The 21,654-nt window shown below is 45.0% G+C and overlaps 2 protein-coding genes and 1 long non-coding RNA gene across 50 annotated transcripts in view; 1 reads left to right on the forward strand and 2 right to left on the reverse strand.

Moving 5' to 3' along the window:
* The window catches only part of Rnaseh2b (ribonuclease H2, subunit B), a 60,898-nt gene extending 40,430 nt beyond the window's left edge, over positions 1 to 20,468 (forward strand). For 9 of the 36 annotated variants that reach the window (XM_087586141.1, XM_087586143.1, XM_087586144.1 and 6 more), the window contains 2 exons: positions 229 to 309; positions 1,864 to 2,465. In XM_087586141.1, coding sequence (XP_087442267.1) covers positions 229 to 309; positions 1,864 to 1,977 — 195 coding nt within the window. In that variant the 3' untranslated portion in view covers positions 1,978 to 2,465. Of the gene's footprint in view, positions 1 to 228; positions 310 to 1,863; positions 2,466 to 9,735; positions 10,365 to 12,583; positions 13,147 to 13,175; positions 13,214 to 17,261; positions 17,397 to 19,022; positions 19,121 to 19,723 lie in introns of those variants that run through there. The other 27 variants (XM_087586147.1, XM_087586149.1, XM_087586152.1 and 24 more) reach the window with 9 other exon arrangements.
* Positions 1,955 to 5,078, reverse strand: LOC148000992 (uncharacterized). The gene is made up of 2 exons (XR_015638325.1): positions 4,666 to 5,078; positions 1,955 to 2,627 (listed from the first exon to the last, which is right to left on the reverse strand). It is a non-coding gene; the product is annotated as an uncharacterized LOC148000992 (long non-coding RNA).
* Positions 5,427 to 21,654, reverse strand: part of Gucy1b2 (guanylate cyclase 1 soluble subunit beta 2) — an 82,350-nt gene continuing 66,122 nt past the window's right edge. For 8 of the 13 annotated variants that reach the window (XR_015637885.1, XR_015637874.1, XR_015637884.1 and 5 more), the window contains one exon: positions 17,228 to 17,718. Coding sequence is in view for 7 of the 13 variants with exons in the window: in XM_087584995.1 (XP_087441121.1) it covers positions 17,711 to 17,718 (8 nt within the window). In the remaining 6 variants the exon portion in view is untranslated. Of the gene's footprint in view, positions 9,732 to 17,227; positions 17,719 to 21,654 lie in introns of those variants that run through there. The other 5 variants (XM_087584987.1, XM_087584994.1, XR_015637875.1 and 2 more) reach the window with 3 other exon arrangements.

The following is a 21,654-nucleotide window of genomic DNA, read 5'->3' on the forward strand; positions in this document are numbered from 1 at the left end:
AGTCTGTAACCGCAGACTGTAGCCCACAGCGCCTGATTCACATCATTAAAGGGCTGCAGGAGCCGAGTCCTGTACCCATCAGGTCACCCAAGGCTGCTCTTGGAAGAGAGGTGTGGCCTGACTCTGAGGAGCCTGTCAGGATATAAGTGTGGGTCCCAGGGGTGAACTTGTTTCGAAAGGTCGGTGAGAGGACGGCGTCTGATGCGCTTCAATGCTCTAACGTTGCAGAAACTAAAGTTAGCAGATGAGCCTGTGGAAGCGAAAGAAGATTACACTAAGTTTAACACTAAGGACTTGAAGAACGGCAAGGTATGTGTGTCCAGTGTAGAGACGCGCTGGCAGCCCCAGTGGCGGCGTTTCCAAGGATGGTTGCACTGTTGACCACACTCTCACTTCTGACCAGGGAAGATGACTGTCTTGCATTTCTAACACAATTCATTTAGAACTGTTCACAATAGTGAGCGTGTTAAGATTTTGCCAATCCGAGAAAAGCCACGTTCATACAGAATGGGCTTGCACTTACCATGCGTTCATAGAACAGTGGATGAGAGGGAAGCAACTTCTCCAGGAGATTTTTTTTTCAATACTCCTGCCAAGAAGGTTCTCAGAAATGACAGTAACTAAGAAACTTCCCAGTTCCAGCGTTCAGCATCCCCCACCCCCCGCCCGCAGCTGCCTGCTGAGTAACTTTCCTTGCTGGGTTTTGCGCATGTGTCGTGAGTCACGTGGTGATTTATAACCTAGGTCTTGGCCCTGCCCTTTCATTTAGCATTATGTACGCGTGTGCCACTAAACCTCCCTCACTGCATGGGGCACGGCACACAGTCAGGTGGTTTCATCACTTCCTGTGTCGGACCCTCAGGTTAGTGACCAGGGTTCATTTGTCTGCTCTGGCCACTTTCTTACCCACAGTGAAAAAGACTCGGAGTTCGGAGTTTCAGGCGATTGAAATAGACAGCTAAATTGCTTTCCAGAAATGCAGGGAAAGTAACTCCAGGATGCTGCCACTGAGTGTCCTTCCTGCATCCTGGTCTGCCCTGAGTGCTACTTTTGTTTTTTAAATTTTTGCTTGCCAGGTGAGACATTCTTACTAGAAAGGTCTGTCTTCCCGGGTTGTTCGTTGTCTCTTAGCATGTAGTTGTGACCCTTGTCTGTCTCTATGCTGTGGAAGCAATGCTTTCTGTTGCTCTGTGAGAATTTATTAAATGAAGACTAGTAACTCCTTTCATGGCTCATTCAGGGTACGAGACCATTTCCAGCGTATTTCTAGCCATTTTGCTTGATTTTTTTTTAACAGTTATAATTTTTTTTTTCTGAATTTAGGTATACAGTTTGCATTTCTTTATGATTTTCCCATTTTTTTCTTCATGCTTGCCTATCCCAAGACACATTAACGCCCACTTAGATTTTAACAATGCATAGTTCTTATATCATTATTTTTTGGTGGTTTGTTGTTTTCAATTTTATTCCTTGGACTTTGGTAGCAGAAGAAATTCCAATTTAAGTTTTGCCTAAATAGGTCTTTCTCCCAGCATTCTGCTAATCCAGAGTGATCCACAAAACCATTGTGAATTACTCATCAGTGGGTGACTGACACAGACGGTATGCGCCATGACTGCCTCGTCTGTCTTGTTACATTTAATGCACCCTCAAAGTGATCCCCAGAGGGAGCCATCCTTGGAGCACCCATCTCCTCAGAATGGGGTACATTTTCCTTTGCACCCCACTATCAAGTCCGAGTGGGTAGCAGGTTTGTTTGCGCTCTGCCACGAATGTGTTCACTGAACGCAGACTCAGGCTTGTGTGATTTGCATGTACAACGATTTACAAATATTGCAGATCTCTCTTTATTTTTATTAACAGAAAAATAGCAAAATGACTGCAGCTCAGAAGGCTTTGGCTAAAGTTGACAAGAGCGGAATGAAAAGTATTGATGCTTTTTTTGGCGCAAAAAATAAAAAAACTGGAAAGATTTGAAGCATTGAAAATAAAATCCAGTGGAACAGAAAAAGAAGTTTGCCTCTTGCCTATTCTGTCTTGTCTCTTCTTGCCGCTGTCCGCGACCCTAAGTCACTCCGCTGAGAACCGAGTTGCTTTCACATCCTGCGGACACTTGCTGGGCTATGACTTTGTGTCTGACTAACGCAATCATTGTGGGAAAGTGATTGTGCGAGCTTCTGTCCAGGGCCTTTGGAACGTTTGCCATGATGGAAAGTCATCACAGCTTCCCCAGGGAGGTGTGAGCGGTGCCCAGCTGTTCCCTGCTCTGTCCTGCGTGGCCTCAGCTGAAATGAGCTGGACAACAAAACAGTTCATTTTGGTAAATTTTATGATTAGCCATATCTTTGTGTGGATTCTTGTTCTTTGTAAAAAGAAAAAAATCAATAAAACAAAATTGCAGTCTTCCACTATGCGCGCATAACTAGATAATCTTCTTAGAATAAAAATATTTTCAAGAACTCTAATCATAGTTTGGTTGCTTTTTATAGACTGTCATTTTGTGAGCATTTCCCCATTGTCCGGGGTGTTCATAGACAGGCTTGTGAAGGCCTGGGCTGCAGCTCAGGTGAGGAAGGGTGCGGGGCACTTGCCTTCCATGCCTGAGATCCTAGGTTCGGTCTCCAGTACTGCCAAAAATAAATACACAAGTGCTTTTTAAAAATACAATAGAATTTTTAAGTATTTAGGTATTTAATTATTGAATGACTTTTTTCCTGTACAACTCCTGCACTTAAGGCTCAGAGGTCATGAGGAAGAAAGGACAGAAAGGCTGTACGAGCTAGAAGAGCGGGACTCTGCTGTGGGACTGTGTCTTATAGAAATGACAGGGGAGCTTCACCATGAAGTCTCACCAGCATGGCTGCTGTGATGGCTTGTATATGCTTGGCCCAGGGAGTGGCACTATTAGAAGGTGTGGCCCTGTTGGAGTAGGTGTGTCACTGTGTGTGTGTGAGCTCTAAGACCCTCACCCTAGCACCCTCTTCCACTAGCAGCCTTCAGATGAAGACAGAACTCTTAGCTCCTCTTGCACCATGCCTGTCTGGACCGTGCCATGCTCCTGCCTTGATGAAAATGGACTGAACCTCTGAACCTGTAAGCCAGCCCCAGTTAAATGTTGTCCTTTATAAGAGTTGCCTCGGTCAAGGTGTCTGTTCACAGCAGGAAAACCCTAAGACAGTTGCATAAACAGGGCCTGACTGGGGCAACATCCATAGGCATGCTAGCATGGAGGAGGGAAGCAGGCCCTCAGCCTTAGACAGACCCTAGGGAAGCTGAGAGCTGCAGAAAGCCTTTTCCGAGGAAAAGCACAACTAGTTATTCAGTATCAATTGGTCAGCCCTGAAACACGCATGCAAGGAAGACGATACTTGTGTGTTAAGGAGGTTGATTTCAGTGTTTAGGAATGTGTGTGTATAGTAAAGAGAAAGAGGTCATGAATTGTAGAGAGCAAGGAGGGGTTCATGGGAGTGCTGAAGAGAAGGGGGAAATTATGAAGATATACTTTAATTACAAAATGTTTTTAAACCTTTATTTTCTAAATCTTCAGTTTTTTGAAATGTCATAGTAGATGTAAATAGGTCCACATCTTTTATTACTTAAAAAGTAGTTTTTGAAATATAGGCTTACTGATTAAAAATTGTATATGTGTGTGTGTATACATATATATATGTATATATATTTACATATATATCTGTGGAAACACATTTCACAAAAGGGTTTGTGTGTGTGTGCGTGCGTGCGTGCGTGTGTGTGTGTGTGTGTGTGTGTGTGTGTGTGTGTGAGTTTCAGCACAGATGTGCCACAACACACGTGGCAATCAGAGGAAACCTCGGGTGTATGCTGGTCCACACTTTGCCCTATTTGAGACAGGTTCTTCCTTGCTCCCTGCTGAGGACACCGGGCTTGCTGGCCTGGAGCCTCCTGGCTCTGCTTCCTGCCTTGTCAGCAGAGCACAGGTTCCACAGTTGGCTACTGTGCATCACACAGGGATTCTGAGGATCTGAACTCAAGTGCTCTCCCCACTGCCCCTCCACCCAGCCCTTAGTATGGCATTAACTAACAGTCCCTTGATTGATAACAATACTGAACATTTTCACATTAACCAATCATCGTCTTAGAATTGTTCTTTTCCTTCAGTCACTTGGGGTGGTAGCCAGAATCTTTCCACTGTGAACTATTATCAACCTTCATTTTAATTAATAAGTAACTAGCGGGGAAATACTCTGGACTTTGTAAGCATCTATTCCGTTATAATGTTGCACATGCTGGGTTGAGGTTCCACTGTTTGTTCTGTTTTAATTCACATCTTTTTACTCATCCTCTCCATTTTCATCCGTGAATTATATTTTCCTATCTCTGCAATGATTTATACAATCAACTCTGTTCTCTTCAAGCTTGCTCTTGGGGAGAGAGGGAAGAAGGAAGGGAGCGGAAAGAGAGAGACAGAGACAGAGAGAGCAAGAGCGAGTGCTGTGTTTGTGGGTATGTGTATTGCCTGCACATGTTTGTACGTGTGTGGAGGTCCAAAGTTGGTATCAAGCGTCCTCCTCCATCCATCTCTGTCTTACTTTCTCAATCAAGGATTCCCACTAAACTTGGAGCTCATTGGTACAGCAGGGCTGGCTAAACAGTGAGCTCTAGGGTCTACCTGATGCCCTTTCTCACCTCCAGTGCTAGGATTACAGATGTGCGCATCCACGCCGGCTTTCCGTGGATCTGGAAATCTGAACTCAGGTCCTCATGCTTGCACTGTAGGCACCTCACAGCCCCACTCTTCCGCCTCTGGAGTCCGCCACCGCCACCATTGCTTCTTTCTGCAGTCAGGGTCTCGTGCTTTGGCCGCCTAACTCTGAAGCAGCCTTTCCCCAAGGAACTAGGCACTGCAGTCTAGACGGCCAGTGAGCCCCGTGTTACGGCACAGTGCTCTTTAGTATCTGTATCTAGGGACGATTCTCTGTGTACAGTGTCTGTATCCACACTTCTAGACTTTCCCGTATTTCTAAGTCAGTTCCTGCAGATGTGTGTTCTTCTTTGTAGATCCCTTGTTGGGTTGAAAAGGCTTTCTTCTATTCCTAGTGCTTTAAGTTTTTAGCAAATGTTAAATTTTATCAAATTGTGTATCTTTTGAGATGATCCTAAAATTTCTTTTAACAGAAATGGCTCAGTATCAGCGTTATAAGGATTGAAAAGGTCAGAGCCTCTTTGCCTTCCTAGGATAAGCCTGACTGGACTGTGTTTATTCTTCCTCCACACAGGACTAGGTCTTTCTTTCTAATGTTGCTACAGATTGTTAGATCCCTGTTCACGAGGGGCACCAGCTAGCTTTACATACAAGGCTCTTACCTGCCTTTGGTAACGGTATAAAGTGGACTCTCTTAGTTTGCCTTCTATTGCTAAAATAAAGACACCATGACTCAGGGAGCAGCCTAGGGAGGAAAAGTTTTATTTTGCTTACATTTCCAAGCATCTGGAGGAGCCCCAAAAAAACACTTTTTAATAACTTGCTTTCAGAAGGAATTTGGGAAAATATTTTGTTTCTTCCTTATGTATTCAAATTCACCAGTGACTGCTGGGGCAGGAATTTATGAAAAGTCTTTAATTACTTTTTAATTTGCATAGCACTAGAGCAGTTCCCCCTCCCTTTCTGTGCCAGTTCTAGTAATGTGACCCTTTTCTCCTTTTTTATTAGAATATGTTAATTATAAACAGTTCTAGGTTTCTATCCCTGCACATAATGTTTTGATTACATCCACCCCTTGCCCTCTCTTCTCCTATTCCCTCCATTCCTTGTCTTCCCTTCACCCAGGCACTTCTGCTCTCTCCCCTCCTTCCTCCCTTCCAGTTTGGGGCCTTTGAGTTTAATTCTGTTTAATTAGTGATATCTTTTAAAATTGTCAAGATTTTGACACAACTTGCCCATAATTTGTGTCACCTGCTGCTTGTCATAGGTTGTGATGTGCTCCTCTGCACATCTCATAATGGCCATTTGCATCATGTTCCCTTTCCTGCTTAGCCCGGGTACAGTACCAATTCCTTCTATCCACCAGCACCACTGTCACGTGGCTTGTCACTGTCGCTGAGAGGACACCTGCAGTGGCTTGCTTTCCTGTTATGTTTGTTCCAGAGTAGTTGCAGCTAACTGTGCAGGTGGCTTCTTGGAATTTGTTTGCTTAAGCACCTTGAATTTTGGGTTTGTAATCGGCAGATTTAGAAATCTTTTTTTCTAGTCATTTTTCAAATATCTCTCTGCTGTTTTCCTTTTCTGCTCACCAGACGCTCAGATTTGGGGACTCCATGGTACTTGGCTGCTTGACCATCATGTTGACACCAAGTGTCTGCTTTCTTTTTATTCCTTTTCTATTTAGACAGCTCCTCTGTGTTTCCTGCCGTACTCCAGTTTGGAGTATTTCATCCTCTATTTACCTCAATTAGTGCTACTTTTCAAGCACTCTGGTTGTCACCTCTAGGCATCCTTTGGTTCTTTTGTCTTCCTGTCCCTGCTGTTTTTTATGTTACAGTTGCAATACATGAAGTGTCCTCATTAACTAACTTTTTTGCTATGGTAGGATTTGAACCTGGACCCGTGAGCCTGCTAGGCAAGTGTCTATCAGTGAGCTACATCCCAGCCTCTTTTCCTTTTGACTGATAGGAAAGAAGCCCCATGTTTCACAATCACAATCCTTTGCATAGCCATACTGCAGTGATCAAAGCCAGGATGTGTATGACATCATTCCGTTAATCTGTGGCTTTATGACAGTTTTGACTTTCTAGTATTTTCTGTTCTGGAATCTATTTCATGATCCTATATTCGTGAGACTCCCTATCTTGGCATTTTCTAATTTTCAGGATCCCTTCATGGTTTGTCCCCCACCCCCACCCCGGCCTAGTTTGAGAATAATGGTTGGTTACTCTGAGAATGCTCCTTGCTCTTTGAGATACCCTGGACTATGCTACTGTTGTTTCCCTTGTGTGGTCATCCATAGAACTACTAACGTCAGTCTTGCGGATACTGGATAGGTTTTGCATTGGGTAATGGTCTAGGTGTTAGACATGTAATAACTCATTTAATCTCTGCAACAACCAGAGTTGCAGAACAAGGTGTCACAGTAACTAGGTACTAAGTCCTATTACGCACACCTAGCAAAACTTTGGTCCAGCCCAAGTTTGGTATGGCAAAGGAATCCTTACTATATGTGGGTCTCAGAGAGGTCCAGGTACTTCTTTTGTATGTAAATATGGTTCATAATTTTATTCGTAAATCTCTTTCAAAACGTTTAACCCTTTATAGAACTTAACGCCTTTCAGATGCCATCAGAGCAGGAAGGCTAACCATGGCTCATTGGCTGCTTTAACTTTCTTGTTTGAGAAACCCCTCAGAAAAAGGAGTATTGCCTCTGTGCAGGTAATGGGAGTTTTTGCTGGGTTGGGGCTAGTTGTGGGAGAATTCTTGACTTGCAGCCAACAAGAGGCTCAATCAGGATCCAGAGAGTGATTTGTCCTTTCCTTTCTGTGGTTGCTTTAAATTTCCTGTCTTGCTGTCTTGCCTCAAAGACACTCTCTTCTCTGGCCCTTTGGAGACCAGCAGGAGCTGTGCGCTGCTCAGTTCTTTGTCTTGCACGGTGCATGCAGTAGTGAGATGTTAAGCACAGGAAGACCCGGTTTGTCTGACTAGTTAGAAGGATTCCGTTTTCATGCCTTCTTATGTACTGAGATTTATACACTGCTCAGGTTCATGTACTCTTTGGGGCTGTCACACTGGACCAAAGTTTTCCTAGATATGGTTAATAGGACTTTATAGTTTCCATAGCAGCCATATATCATTGTTTTAGTTAATCTTACAACCACCCAGAGAGAGTCAGAACTGCCCCTGTTTTGCAGGCGCCCAAAGTGAGGTCATGTAGACGATCTGTAACAGAGCTAAGACAGCATCCTTCTTGAAGCAAGCTCGGGCCTCTTCCTTTTGGCTTCCTCAAGGTTCCTGCCTTGTTTTCTATATAGATGATAGCCATTGTACTAGTTTGTTTCTATGGCTATGATGAATACCATGACCAAGAGCATGAGGTTTATTTCATCTTACAACAGGAGGTAGACAGGAAAGCAACTCAGGGTAAGAGCTGAAGCAGAAGCCACAAGCACTTACTGGCTTGCACTCCATGGTGCAAGCTTAGCCTGCCTTTTTACACACCCAGGATTGCCTTCTCAGGGGCTGTACCCCACCTTCAGTGGGCTGGGCTTTTCCACATCAATCATTAATCAACAAAATTCACCTCAGGCTTGCCTGCTCACCATTTTCTCAATTGAAGTTTCTTCTTCCCAAATAAGCTTAGCTTGTGTCAAACTGACAGAAAAAAAATAATAAAAGAAACCAGTACAGCAATTGTCAGATAGCCCTTCCTGAGGAGACACGAACAAACACCTGTTCATCCCCAACAGAACACCAACAGCAAACTAAGGCTATGATTCCACTCATGTCCAGCCTTGTGAGCCAGGGCGTGAGCCAAGGTGTTTGAGGAGGTTACTTACAGAGCTGTGAGTGGAGGACCCTTTGGAGCCTGAATGACATCCATAGGGCCATGAATGAGTCAGAAGCCCCTGGATTCTGGAGCTCCCTGAACAAAGGCAGGCCCTTCACCCCAGCAGTTGTTACAACTTCTATAACTTTGCCTGCAGCCTTGTGAAACTTCTAAGTTTTGGGAACTTCCTGAGATTTGTGAATTTTGTTTGCTTCCTGAGTCTTAATAAACTCCTCCAGAGAAGAATGTTTCAGCTCAGAAGAAATAGCTACGCAAAAGCCATTTATCCTAAAGTGGTTTTTGAAACTACTAGTTACAATGAAATTGCATATAAAATTTAAATACTGTTGATAATTTTCACAAAAGAAACCAAGGAATAAGCTTATATTTTCTTACTCCTCAAGAACAGTGATCTGCACACTCACTGTATGTCAAACGTAGTTCTAGGTGTTAGGAAGCTGACAGTGTGAAAGACAAAAAACAAAAAACACACAACAACAAAAAACAAAAAAGCCCCACATGTCCTGGAGAAGTTTCCATTTCATGGTAGGCAGCCAGATAGTCTGTTAGGTGGCGGACTATGGAGAAAGCCGAATGGGGACGCGTGGGGACTGGACAAGAGTTCTAGGTAGCAGAGAAGTAAAGGAAGGCCTTGCTACCTTTATGTCATAACTACATTGTGGAGTTTCTCAACAAGGTCAGCCGTACGTGACTGACAGCTTCGGGATAAATCGCTGGTGGCTTACACTCGAGAAGAAGCCAGTTGACAGAGGCTGCACATGTGCAGTTCCTTTCTTCAGGGATATTAGGGACGTCTCCCTGCAAGTTATGCCTGTCTATTTTGCTAGACAGTCGGCCGGATGTATTCATGTGAGGCTCATGCTTGAAAACCATTTGGTTTAAGGAGAAAAGGAGGAAGAAAAACAAAACTGAAATCACTTAGGAATCACCCACCTTGAAATCAAGTTTTCATGCATTTCTTGTGCTTTTGCCTTATTTTTTTCACAGCGATGGTATCCATCCCACAAGTGATGTGAACATTATATTGTATTTTAAACATTATTTTGTAGTGGAACTTGAAGGAATAACTTCTTTTTAGTCAGCTGGGGGTAGGGGGAGATCTCGGGGTGCGCACACCATCCTTAACTTCTTGAGATCCAAGCCTTTCTGTTCTGTAACTGGCGCTTGGGCTCTCAGGTGACCCATTTCCTCTCCTCTCTAGATGGCAACACAAAGACGAAAAAGAGGCAAGTGACAAGCGCTGCGGCACACCCACCCCCCAGCTCCACCCCCAAGGGCTGGCTGCTTCCTGTGCAACTTCAGATGCCTGCTGCAGTTTTCTGCACTTTCAAGAGTACTCTGCATCCCCGGGGAAACCACCATCTGCCAGAGGCGGCTGTTAAAGGAGCAGTGATGATGGACCTTAGATCGGCCATGATCATCTCTCCTGGAAGCTCTCAGCAATGCTCTGTGCTCAAGCTAACCCAGAGTGTGGATCTGAGGCGTGTAGCCAGCCCCTCGCCCTCTGCCTCAACCCAGTTGGCAGAAGCATGCATATCTTTCCGGGATAGCACCTCAGAGTCCAGAAGAGAAGACTTCCGGTGACATCAAGGTCGTTCCTCCAGCCTGACTTTGCTTCCCACATGTTGGGGTGCCTGCATGGTTGATGGAAACACGGGCATCCACACTAGAGGCCCAGGCAAACCAAATTTCAGCCTTTTAAAATGCTTACCCCACAACGGGCCCTTCTCTCTTTCTTACCAACTTGGCAGCTTCTAATGCAATAACAAGGCCCAAATGTGTACATTTTATAGCTTCGTGGAGTTACAAACATGGCTTTATTTTGAAAAGGTTTGTCCAGTATGCGTATTGGTGTGAGAGATAGTTGGGAATGAAGGCCAAAGAGCAGTTCAACGGAGAACGCCCAGCGAGGCTCTTAAGGAAGCCATGAGAGGTTTGGGCTGGAAGTGTCTGAGGTCCAAGTGACTCTCGCCCTGGGCATACAGCAGGGCAGGCTGGCTGCCGCTTGTTCACACAGTACCTCTCCCCAACCTCTAAAGGGAATGGCCCTAAGTTCTGACTGTCAGCCAAGTTGAGCCTCGTTCCCCACCAGTCTCACTTCATTCCCAACTTAGAAATGACCATCGACCCTAAGAGGCCCTAGGCACCTTGGTGGCCGAGAAATGAGTCTACCTCTCCAATCCAATGCTACAGAGCCAGTATGAAGGGCTGGGCATGTAGCTCAGTCAGAAGACTGCCTGCCTCACATACAGGAGGCCCTGGGTTTGATCTCTTGCAGCAATCCCAGCGTTGGCGAGCAGTGCAGAGGGGATGGAGGCAGGAGAATCAGATTTTCAAGTCAGTGTGTAAATCTAGAAGTAAGGCGTGCCTCCTGAAATTATCTGATTGAGCCGGGCTGTTATGGTGACTCATTATTCCGCACACAGGGAGGAGTTAGAATCTAACCTCTCTGCCTTGTACAGCCCCAAGCACTGTGGTTGGAGGTCAGGGCATATTTTGGCCCAGGGACCAGACACCAGTAGAGTGCTCCTGCAGTCAGCTCTCTCCTTGGGAGCAAATCATTCCTGTCAGGACCTCAGCTCAGACACCCCTATTGTTCTCATTCTTCCAAAGACTTATTATCATGGGAGCCTTCCGAATGGTCCCATGGACCTGAAGTGTGTTGCTGGCCCACTTATGACTGGCCTGTTAGCGTGATTGTCTCTACCACAGGCTCTCCCTACCAACTCTATCTCTCACCCTCTGCTTCTGTAGTGGACTCCCCTCTCTCACTCTTCCACATATCACTGGACACTGGTGACACACAAGACATCCCTAGAAATCCTTTCTTAGCTGTTCCAAATTCACACTCAACTAGCGTCTGGAGTGTGTGTGTGTGTGTGTGTGTGTGTGTGTGTGTGTGTGTGTGTGTGTGATATGTGCACGCTTATGCATGTGCAGAGGCCATGTGTTGGGTGGAGGCCAGAGAACTGCCTTCAGTGCTCATCCTCACCTTTCCACTGTGTCTGAGACACGTACATTACTGTGTGAGCCAACCGGCTGCTTCCAGCCTTCTAGAGAGCCTCCTGTCTGGGTTTCCTACATTTACCTGCTGTGTCCAGCTTCTACACGGGTTCTGATGATCCAAACCCAGGACATCAGACTCAGGCGGCAAGCACTTACTTGTTGGCTATCTCCCTAGTCCATGTAAGACTTTTAATAGAAGTTATTGAGGAAAGGATCTAAACTGGAAGGAAAATCATTGGAGAGAAGTTAATTTAATGTTTTGTAGTGAAAGTATGGCCAGTGTGTCTCCCTCTCTACTCCACCTCATTTGGAAATGTTTTATATACATGTGTATATAAAAAAGCTGAGCATTTCTGTTGGTTTCATCATAGCATTAGTTCCTTGAGAAGTCTCCTCGGGATCTTTATTTCTACTTGTGTCTCAGTAAGTTTCTTGGAGAACCATGACCCACGTACTTCATTGTTTTATAGTCCCTTATCAAATGTGTGTCTAGCGAATGCTACTAGCAAATAGGGGGTGTTCTAGACACTGCACCTTAATAGCCTTAGAGGCCCTTGGTGTGATTCCTCAATCCTTTTTTTTAATCAGGAATGTAGGGTTGGCTTAAATTGTGTCAACATGTAGGTAGAAGCTGGGATTAATTTTGCTCTGAGGTTTCTCTCAGTTTTATAATGAATTTCAGCTGTCCCGGGGCACATTACAGCCAAGCTGGGAGCCTCTGCTCCTGTCTACACCACAACTACCCCAGGAGAGCCTGGGAAGTAACTCTCACCTTTGCTGTCATTAAATTCCCAGCAGATAGTAAGCAGATTGCTTTAGGAACTCGGATCCCAATGCTGCTGATGGCCTTCTCCAGGGAGTTTCATGGGGCTGAGTTACAGCACATTGTTCCTACACCATTAGAGGTTTTGAAGCTATCTGGGCCACTTCTAGAAGCAAATAAAATTGTATAATCCTAATTTACATTGCTTTTGCTCTCATAGTTTGCAGGATTAGATACAATAAGGAAATTTTATGAAGCTTCAATAACACTCTTGTTACAGGCAATCACGCTCTCAGGAGACCAAGCTGCACTGGAGGAGCTGAAGAATTTGGTTCATTAGACTAGGTGACCCAGCTGAGCTAATGCTTTGCAGAGAGAGAAGCCCAGAATTACAGATTCGCCGTGGTCACTTTCATTGTTGCACATCGTTGGATTCACATTGTGATCATAGCTACATAAGTATGGTGGTTTAAATGACTGTGACCTGCATAAGTTCATGTATCTGAACGCTTAGTCACCAGGGAGTGGAACTCTTTGAAAGGATTAGAAGGATTAGGAGGTGTGGCCTTGTTGGAGGAAGTGTGTCAATGGGGGTGGGCTTTGAGGTTTCAAGAGCCCACTCCAGGCTTCCCCCCTCTTCTGTGTGTGTGTGTGTGTGTGTGTGTGTGTGTGTGTGTGTGTGTGTGCTCATCCCTTCCTCCTGCCTGCAGATCTGGATGTAGAATTCTCAGCTCCTTCTCCAGCACCGTGTCAGCCTGCACGCCGCCATGCTTCTCAGTATGATGATAATGGAGTAATCCGTGAAACCGTAAGACAGCCCCAATTAAATGCTTTCTTTCATGAGTTACTGTGATCATTGTGTCTCTTTACAGCAATCGAACACTGTCTAAGACAACAAGGAAACCTGTTGGTGAGTTGCCCCAAACTCTGCCTATCCCCCTGTTCGGGTCTTGCATCTGGCATGCCATGGAAAAAAATCTATACACCAACTCCCTGGAGATGTTATAGCAGATACTGAACCATGAGAATATCTTGATGACCTTTCACATCCATGATATCCTTGGTCACATATGATATTCCAGTGTAAAAGTAAAATAGAAAGGTCTTCAGGGATCCAGGGGTAAGTCTATCCTGTTGAAATACTCAGAAGATCTAGAAGTATTACAATGGATAACTTTGCCCTATTGACTTATGTAATAATGCATCCTTCTGAAAAATACAAAATAAAAGGGGTCCTGGACACACCAGGCAGCCAAGCCCACCAGGGAGGGTTTTCCTGTGAAGATGGCTCCTGTACCAGGAGTGACTGTAGGGAGAGATGAGCCAGCAGCTTGGATGTGAAGACTGTAGTGGGCTTTGTCACCTCTCTCACCACCATCTGTCCCTGTGGTTGTCCATTTTGCTCACAGAGAGTAACAGCTTTGTAAGGGACAGAAACTGTGCTGCAGCACTGGCCATACAATGCTCTGTGAGCCTTAACCCAGGCCCAACCATGCTGCGATTGTGTAAGGGGTGTGATCAGATGCGCGTGCTCACACTAGCTCTATTCCCATTCCCCTCCCCCCACACCCATTTATTTTGACAGATATCACAATATCCACACTTCCAACAATACAAGTTTATACCTGGTATGTGGGTGCTCTCACATCCATGGCACATTTGTGTGTGCATGCACCCACTCGGGCACATGTGAAGGTCAGAGGTTGGCTATGGGCTATGTTCCTCAGTCCCTTCTCCACCTTATTTTTTGAGACAGGGTATCTCACTGAATCTAGAACTTGCTCTGGACTCACCTGGCTTACTGCTGAGCCCTTGGAATCTACCCATCTCTAACCTCAGCCCGGGGCTACACCCCATACATACATGCATCTGGCTTTTCTACAGCTGTTGGAATTCTGAACCTCAAGTCCTGATGCTTGCACAGGAAGCCCCTTTCTTAGTAAGCCGGACCCCCAGCCTCTGATTTTCACTTCTTGAAAGTTTCTATTTTCTGGTTTCTGAGCTCATAGCCACTCGGGCAAGCAGGCATGCTGTCTCAACAGCTCAAGAAGACTAGGGTTGCTAGCACAAGCAGGTGGCCTCAAGGCCCACTCCTCTGGGTGGGAGTGCACAGCACATCTATCCAGGGAGTGCCATCCTAACAATGGCTCACATCTCATGTTGTCAGTGCTCCCTTGGCAATACCCACTTGGCTTTCATAGAATGTGGAGTTAATTTATTTAACAGGGGTGCTCGCTCCCCCATCTGTTCACCATCTTCCCAGGTTTCTCTTGAGGGTGAGATAGATGGTCAAGGACTAATTGGCAGAGCTGCGATCTCTCTGCTATGTAGCACCCAGCATGGGGCTCCGGGAATCAGCAGTGTGCTTGGCAGCAGTCAACGACAGCTGGGGGAAGTGAGGCTCTCTGTGCCCTCTTTGAGCCAGGCAACGTGGATGGGAGTGTAGCCTTCCTAACACAGTAGAAAAAAAATAAAGGCAGGGCAACACAAAGTTGTCAGTTGAAGTCAGATTCTCCATGGAGAAGGTGGGCCTGGCTGGAACAAACGGGACTCGCTGGGTGACAACTAAGTCAGGGTCACATTAATCTATGCTACAATCTACTTACTGTTCCCTCAGCATAGAAAGCAACAGGAATATTCTCTCTCTCTCTCTCTCTCTCTCTCTCTCTCTCTCTCTCTCTCTCTCTGGTACTTTATCCTTTTTTCTGACTGGTGCTATATCCTGAACACACCATTAAATTCCAGTTTAAGTTGTGGTTAGATCAGAACAATAATTGGCTACCTTGCCGACAGGGACACAGCCCAATAGGCTGGCAATTCTCTAGACGCCTGAAGCTTGGACAGGTCTAGGCAAGGCATGTTGGAAGTCAGGAGGTTTCTTTGACCCAAGTGCAAACAAAGGTCATTAAAAGCCACACGTTGCTTTCCACTGCTAACAGGGGACAGAGGTAACTCATGACCCACTGGAACCTGGTCCCTTTGCTGCCCATCCCCTAGTTAGTGCTCTCCACACAAGCGATGTATTGTAAAGGCTCTAGAGAGCGCCTCTGGCACCCTCTTCTCTCCACTAACAGTAATAAGACAAAGAAAGTCTGAAGGCAAAGGGGCTTCCCGGCAGTGACTCTTGAGAAGAGCGGTTTACTGTTTCAAAACGTAAGGTTTCGTTACCAGTTTCACCAGTGAGCCATCAACACATGGCCACAAGCCAACATCTTTTCCAAATGTGAACAGGAACCAATGAGCCCTTTGTTTCCTTGCTTTGCTCTTTTGGAGGGGGGGGGGGGTGGAGTTATTTGGTTAGTTGGTTTGGTTTGGTTGTTTGTTTTTGTTTTACTTTGTTTTGTTTTGTTTCTTTGGCAAAGTCTTACCAAATAGCCAAGTAGCCCAAGTGAGCCTTGTGCTCAGGTCAGGCCTTACCTCAGCCTTCAAAGTGCTGAGACTTCAGGTTTCTGCCTCCTCTCCTGATGCCGAGCTTTATTTTGAGGCGAGGATCGGCATAAGGATTCTTTGGGCCCTCAGAGACTACTCTATTTTTTAAATTGGTAATTTCCCTGGAACTATTGTTTTCATGTTTTGGTAAATGAATACCCTCCCACTTGAAGTGTGACTTTTAAAAAACAAACAAACAAACAAAAACAAAAACAAAAACAAAAACAAAAACAAAAAAAAAAACCACTGTTCTGGGCTGTCTGAGTGCAGGTCTCACAGCCTGGATTCAGTCACCGTGGATGAGGGAGAAGTGAATCCATTTGTATGAGTGAAGTCATGATTGGAGACTAAGCCAATGAGTGTTAAAACGTCTTTGCTTAAAGTAATTACCATGAGGTTGGTAGAAGTCAGGGGCACAGAGACCAGTGGTAACTTGAGAGGCCATCCTGGAGTCCCCCTGGGCTGGACCTGCACACTTATGTATGCTTACCAATGAGTAAGACGACACGCAGAGAGGACAGGCTTTTCATTCCTGTTCTGCCATCTTGAATAGGCTCTTCCCCACCCCCCAGGCTGGAGAGATGGCTCAGTGGTTAAGAGCACTGACTGCTCTTCCAGAGGTCCTGAGTTTAGTTCCCAGCACCCACATGGTGGCTCACAATCGTCTGTAATGGGATCTGATGCCCTCTTCTGGTGTGTCTGAAGACAGCGACAGCGTACTCATAAAATAAATAAACAAACCTTTTAAAGAAAGTAAAAGTAGGGGTGGGGGATTTAGCTCAGCGGTAGAGCGCTTGCCTAGGAAGCGCAAGGCTCTGGGTTCGGTCCCCAGCTCCGAAAAAAAGAACCAAAAAAAAAAAAAAAAAAAAAAGTAAAAGTAATATTTTTTTCCTTTGAGGAACTGATAATATATTTATCTCCCAGGGATACTGGCATATAAAGTTCATTCCTAGCACATAGCCAAGCAGGCTATCATTTTTCAAGGCAGTCGATTCTCCTCTGTCTATCTCACAGCCCCCAGCTTTTTCCAAAACCAAGTACCCTCAATCTTAAGTCCCACCATTCCTGACTCGTCTCTATGAGCTCAGCCCTGAGTTGTCTACTGAGCGCCCTTTGTTTAGGGTCCAGTGGGCAAACCCCTCCATGAGAAAAAAATTAATGTCAAAAAACGCAAACCAAAACAAAACAAAACAAAAACAAACTTTACGACCCGCGCCAGTGACAAGTGAGACAATGCCTTGAATAATTCAAGCATTCTGTAATGCCTCCCTGCATCTTTGTGACCACACACTTTAAAAATGATCTCCCTTCAGCTTTCTAGGGACCCACATGTAAAGTTGGAAGTCTTTACGTCCATAATTCGTATTGACACACAGAGGTAGAAAGTATCCAGCAGACTGTGTGACCATCTGGCTTACCGATGTTACAAAATGCTTTCTCTTGCCTCCAAAAGAGTCTTTACTTTTTTCTCCTTTGAAATGACTCAAAATAATAGGACTTTTAAAACAACTTTTTAATTTCCTTTTCAGTAAGACTGAAAAATAAAGTCACAACCAGCAAAGAGGAGTAATGGCCAGACAAATCAGCACAGCATCAGATCAAAGAGGAAGGGTTTTAGGCTGCAGAGATCAGACCGAGTCAACAGATGCAACTTTCAAACACAGGTGAGGTAGGGAGTGGGGTTTATGTCCCACATTAACAGCCATAGAAGCAGCATATGGCCCAAGGCAGCAAGAAGTCTCCCACACTAATTAGCTTGTAGAAAAAGAGGTGACAAGGCTGTAAAACCTGCTGGCAAGACAGAACCTTTCTTTTCAGAACCAGACGAAACTGGAATCAAGAGCTCTTGAGAGAGGACAGCCCATACCCTCCTGTCTGAGACAGTTACTGTCTCAAGGATTCTTAGGGCACAAGAAGGTCCTTCATGGTCTCCTGCACACCTCGCAGCATCGTGCAGCTCCGTTACCGACTTTATCGTTCATGTTCCTAGAGATGGAAGTAATTAAGATAAGGTGTTCTGTGAAAGCCAGCCCAGAAGTGGGGCATCCAGCAAGAACCCGAGCTAACTCCTGCCTCTGGTCCCCATGGTCATAGATGCCGAATCCAGCAGCTTACGTGACCCACGCCGCTTATTCTAACTAAATCTCCCTCTTACCACAAGCTCCTTGAAGCACAAAATTTACCGTAATGTGTATAATCTCGTTACAGTGCTACAACCTAATACAGTAATTAATCTCTGGGAAACCCCCTCTCTTATTTACCGTTAGGTTTTCCTTCCTTCCTTCCTTCCTTCTTTCCTTCCTTCCTTCCTTCCTTTCTTTTTTCTTCTCTCGAGGCAGATTGAGTTTATCTTAAACTAAGCGTTTGTAGTCACATCCCTGCATAGCTTCAGGCATTTCTTTATGGACCAGGGTTTTGAATGGGAATTTTAGCTGTATTTTCCCAGGTTAGTGAGACGATGCTACCAGGATATCTGAAATGCAAGAAGTTGATACTAAAAATTCATACGAGAAAATAAGGAAGAATCTCCAGGAAAAAAGTTTAAAACAAGAACGAGTAAAAAATATCTTTGCAATCTCAGGTAGTGAAAGCCACTGTTTTGGTTACAAAGTTTAAGAGTGTGGTGTTGATATCCACTGACAAGGAGAAAATTGATTTTATCCCGTGGAGTTTCATTAAGTTCCAACCACATTCCAGAGAAGATCCCATGTCCACACAAAATGGACTCCATATTTTTGTGTATCTGGTTTGTTTGGTTGGTTGGCTTTGGTTTTTTGAGGGGTTGGGGATATTTTTCTTCCAGGTTTTCATGATTTTCAGTGTGTGTGTGTGTGTGTGTGTGTGTGTGTGTGTACACGTGGACACCAGAGGACTTTTGGAAACTGGTTCTCCCCTTCCACTATGTTGGTCCTGGAAATCAAGCTCAGGTCCTCAAGCTTGACACCACGTACCTTTACCTGCTGATCTAAGTTTCGGGCCCTAAGAATAAGCCTTTTAAAATAAATAACAGATGAGGAAGTGGACAGTTTGAACACAAGAAAAAAATAATTCCAAGTCATGTAATTTTCCTTTCACAGTGATTGCAGTTCTGGGGATCTACTGGCCTATCACAGTATGTAGTGTCACAAGCCTTCATATAAACTGCTTGAAGTTATGCAAGACTGCAGTCTACAGAGCTCATCAAAAAGGAGCTAAATTCTGAATGTCTTCAAGTTATCTAAATTGTATCACACACTACCTTAAATTCAGTGGCTAGAACCTCAGTGCATAATTCTCTCATTGTTCCATAGGCTGACTGGACTCAGCTGGGAGTTCTCACTTAGAAATGTATGTGTAGTGACAGCCATGTTGGCAGAGGATTCTGGAGGCTCCCTCCCTTTGTTTCCAGGTATTTCATGTTGACCCCATTACAGAAGTAGCTAGAAACTGCCTAAGGGTCTCTTACCATGAGTTTTCTGTTTGGCTTGTACTTCTGGATGGTCAGACTTTGTGTGTTGGGTGTGTTATGGGGGGGGTGTTACACATGCGATGTGTGCTATATGCACACACATGGGGGACAGAGGCCAGAAGAGGATGTGGAGTGTTCTACTGAGTCCACCTTGTACATTTGGAGCAGCGTGTCTCACTGAACCTGGAGCTAGGCTTGGAGGTAAGTCAGAAAAAGGTGGGAGGTGTGTAAAATAACACAACCAGCATGCCACAATAGCATTCCTAAGGCTATAGTAGTGGCACACAGATCTTGGTTGTAGCCAACAACTTTCTAAGGTGGATTTAAGACCTACTCAACAAGAGGGAAACCATGCCTGGTACTAGAAATCTAGCTAACTGCTCAGTGTTTGGGAAGTCTTGGTTATTGGAGGAGAATCTACAATTAGTAAACTAGTGAATTCACTAAACCAGTGTAATCTGTAACAACAATCTATAAACATTTCTATACCCGCAAGTAAGTGTTTACTACGCTCTTCATCAGGGACGTTTCTCTTTGCAACAGACAGAGCCCGCTACAAAATCCCACAAATCAGAGTTCCGGAGCCAAATCCCAAAGGATGCATCTACAAGACACTCCCACCTACAGCTCAGGGAACATTGCAGAAGATGGGGTAGAAAGACTGGAAGACCAGAGGCACAGGGAGTTTTCTGTGAGACTGTGTCTCCTAGTAACATAAGAAGCCACGCCCATAAAGTCTCGGCAACATGACTGCCCAAATGGGAGCCCAACAAGCTATAGTATGTAGGGGTGACATCCCCCAAGGCCTGCCGAGACCCTGAGAATATTTTAAAAGCATGTGATCTTACATAATGCCTTGGGATGGGTGCATCCAGAGAAGATGGGAAAGGTGCAAGTGTGTCTCTCTGGTAGTGTCCAGCTTCCCCATCACTAATGATGCTGACAATGGGGAGGCTCTGAATGGCTTCCACTGTCTCTCTACTTAGCACAGAGGAAAATGCAGGGTCCTGTTTATTTACCACTTGCAAATCTGTTTTGTTCCTCCTGTGTCTAGTTTTGTTAGATTTATCCAGCATCTCTAAAATGGGGCTTCACGGTCTTTAAAAATAGCATCTGTTGCTTTGCACAGGGAGTGAGAGCCCTGCGTAAACCTGTTTAATTTGTTTATCATATGCCGAGTTTAAAAATTACTTTTGGGAAGACTTAGCAGTGAATATGATCCAGACGCATTTTATACATATATGAAATCCTCAAAGGATAAATAAAAATATTGTATTTTTAAAACCCTACTTTTTCTGAGATATACAGTGTCCCCTATATTTTTCTGTTCTAAACTGTCTCAGCTTTGCACAATCCAAAACCACAGCTCAGGGGTCTGGGAAAGACCCCAGGGTCTGCTGGAGCCAAAAGGTCAAAAACCTCTGAGTATTTTCTCTATAGCCAACAGGTGCCCTGACCACTACCTAGGGACACCCTAGTCTGTGGTAAACTAGAAACCCATGCTGGGACCTTTAAAGCATAATTTTACTTCATGTTTCAGTCTGGACATATTCATAGCTGGACATCTCCAGTGAAAACTTCTCTTTAGGTCTCTCCTGTTTGGTTGAGGACAGCACATATCCGTCCCCAGATGCTGTGTCAGGAGTTCAGTCTTTGCTTCCAACACACAGAAGGCTCTAGCCAGTGGCTGACAGCTAAGATCAGAGTTGGGTAGGATTGTTGTGAGGGCTAAGTCTTAGGTCTGTGCCTCAGTTTCCTGTCTGTGCAGTGTGGCTAATAACTAGATCAGAGTTATGCTCACAGGACTTCAGCTGGGTGCCACAAGGGTACTGCTTTATGTGACCCCAAGTTCCTGGGCAGATGCTGATGGCTTAGACACACCACTAAGATCTCCAGAGAGCGCCATCATTAGACCCCGCTGGATGCAGACACGGAGCTGCAGTCATTTCCTTCCCACATCACATCAAGCCGAACCCCCTGAGGGGAAATAAAATTATTCCAAAGCCTCTGAAAAATTTTGGACTGCACCACACAGAAACTCAGAGCAGCTTCGGCTCTGTTTCAAGACATACGGAGGCGGATTTTCTCAAGCCACCTCTAAAGGAGGATTCAGGCGGTTGGTTGACAAATCATGATCACATTCTGAAGTTAAACAGCCACAGAATCTATGAATGCTCATCACAGAGTTAATTATTCTTGAGTTTTTCTGTGCTCTCAAAACATATTCTATTTATTTAATGGTCCCTCGGGGAGCACCAGGTGCCTTTGTCCCACAGACAGGGCCAGTTGTGTAAAACCTCTGCATCTGTCAGGTTTCTCTACGCGGCACATAATTGCCTGATTTCCATTTGAAAGTGCAGCCCTGACATTAAAGCCACATAGGCCCACCACTGATAACAATGGCTTCCTGACACCTATAAGAAGGATGGGAGTTGGGGAATAAACATATTCCCCAAATGAGTGCTTGCCTTCAC

Source organism: Rattus norvegicus, chromosome 15 (genome assembly GCF_021556685.1).
Source record: "Rattus norvegicus strain SHRSP/BbbUtx chromosome 15, alternate assembly SHRSP_T2T, whole genome shotgun sequence".
NCBI classification, from domain to species: Eukaryota; Metazoa; Chordata; class Mammalia; order Rodentia; family Muridae; genus Rattus; species Rattus norvegicus.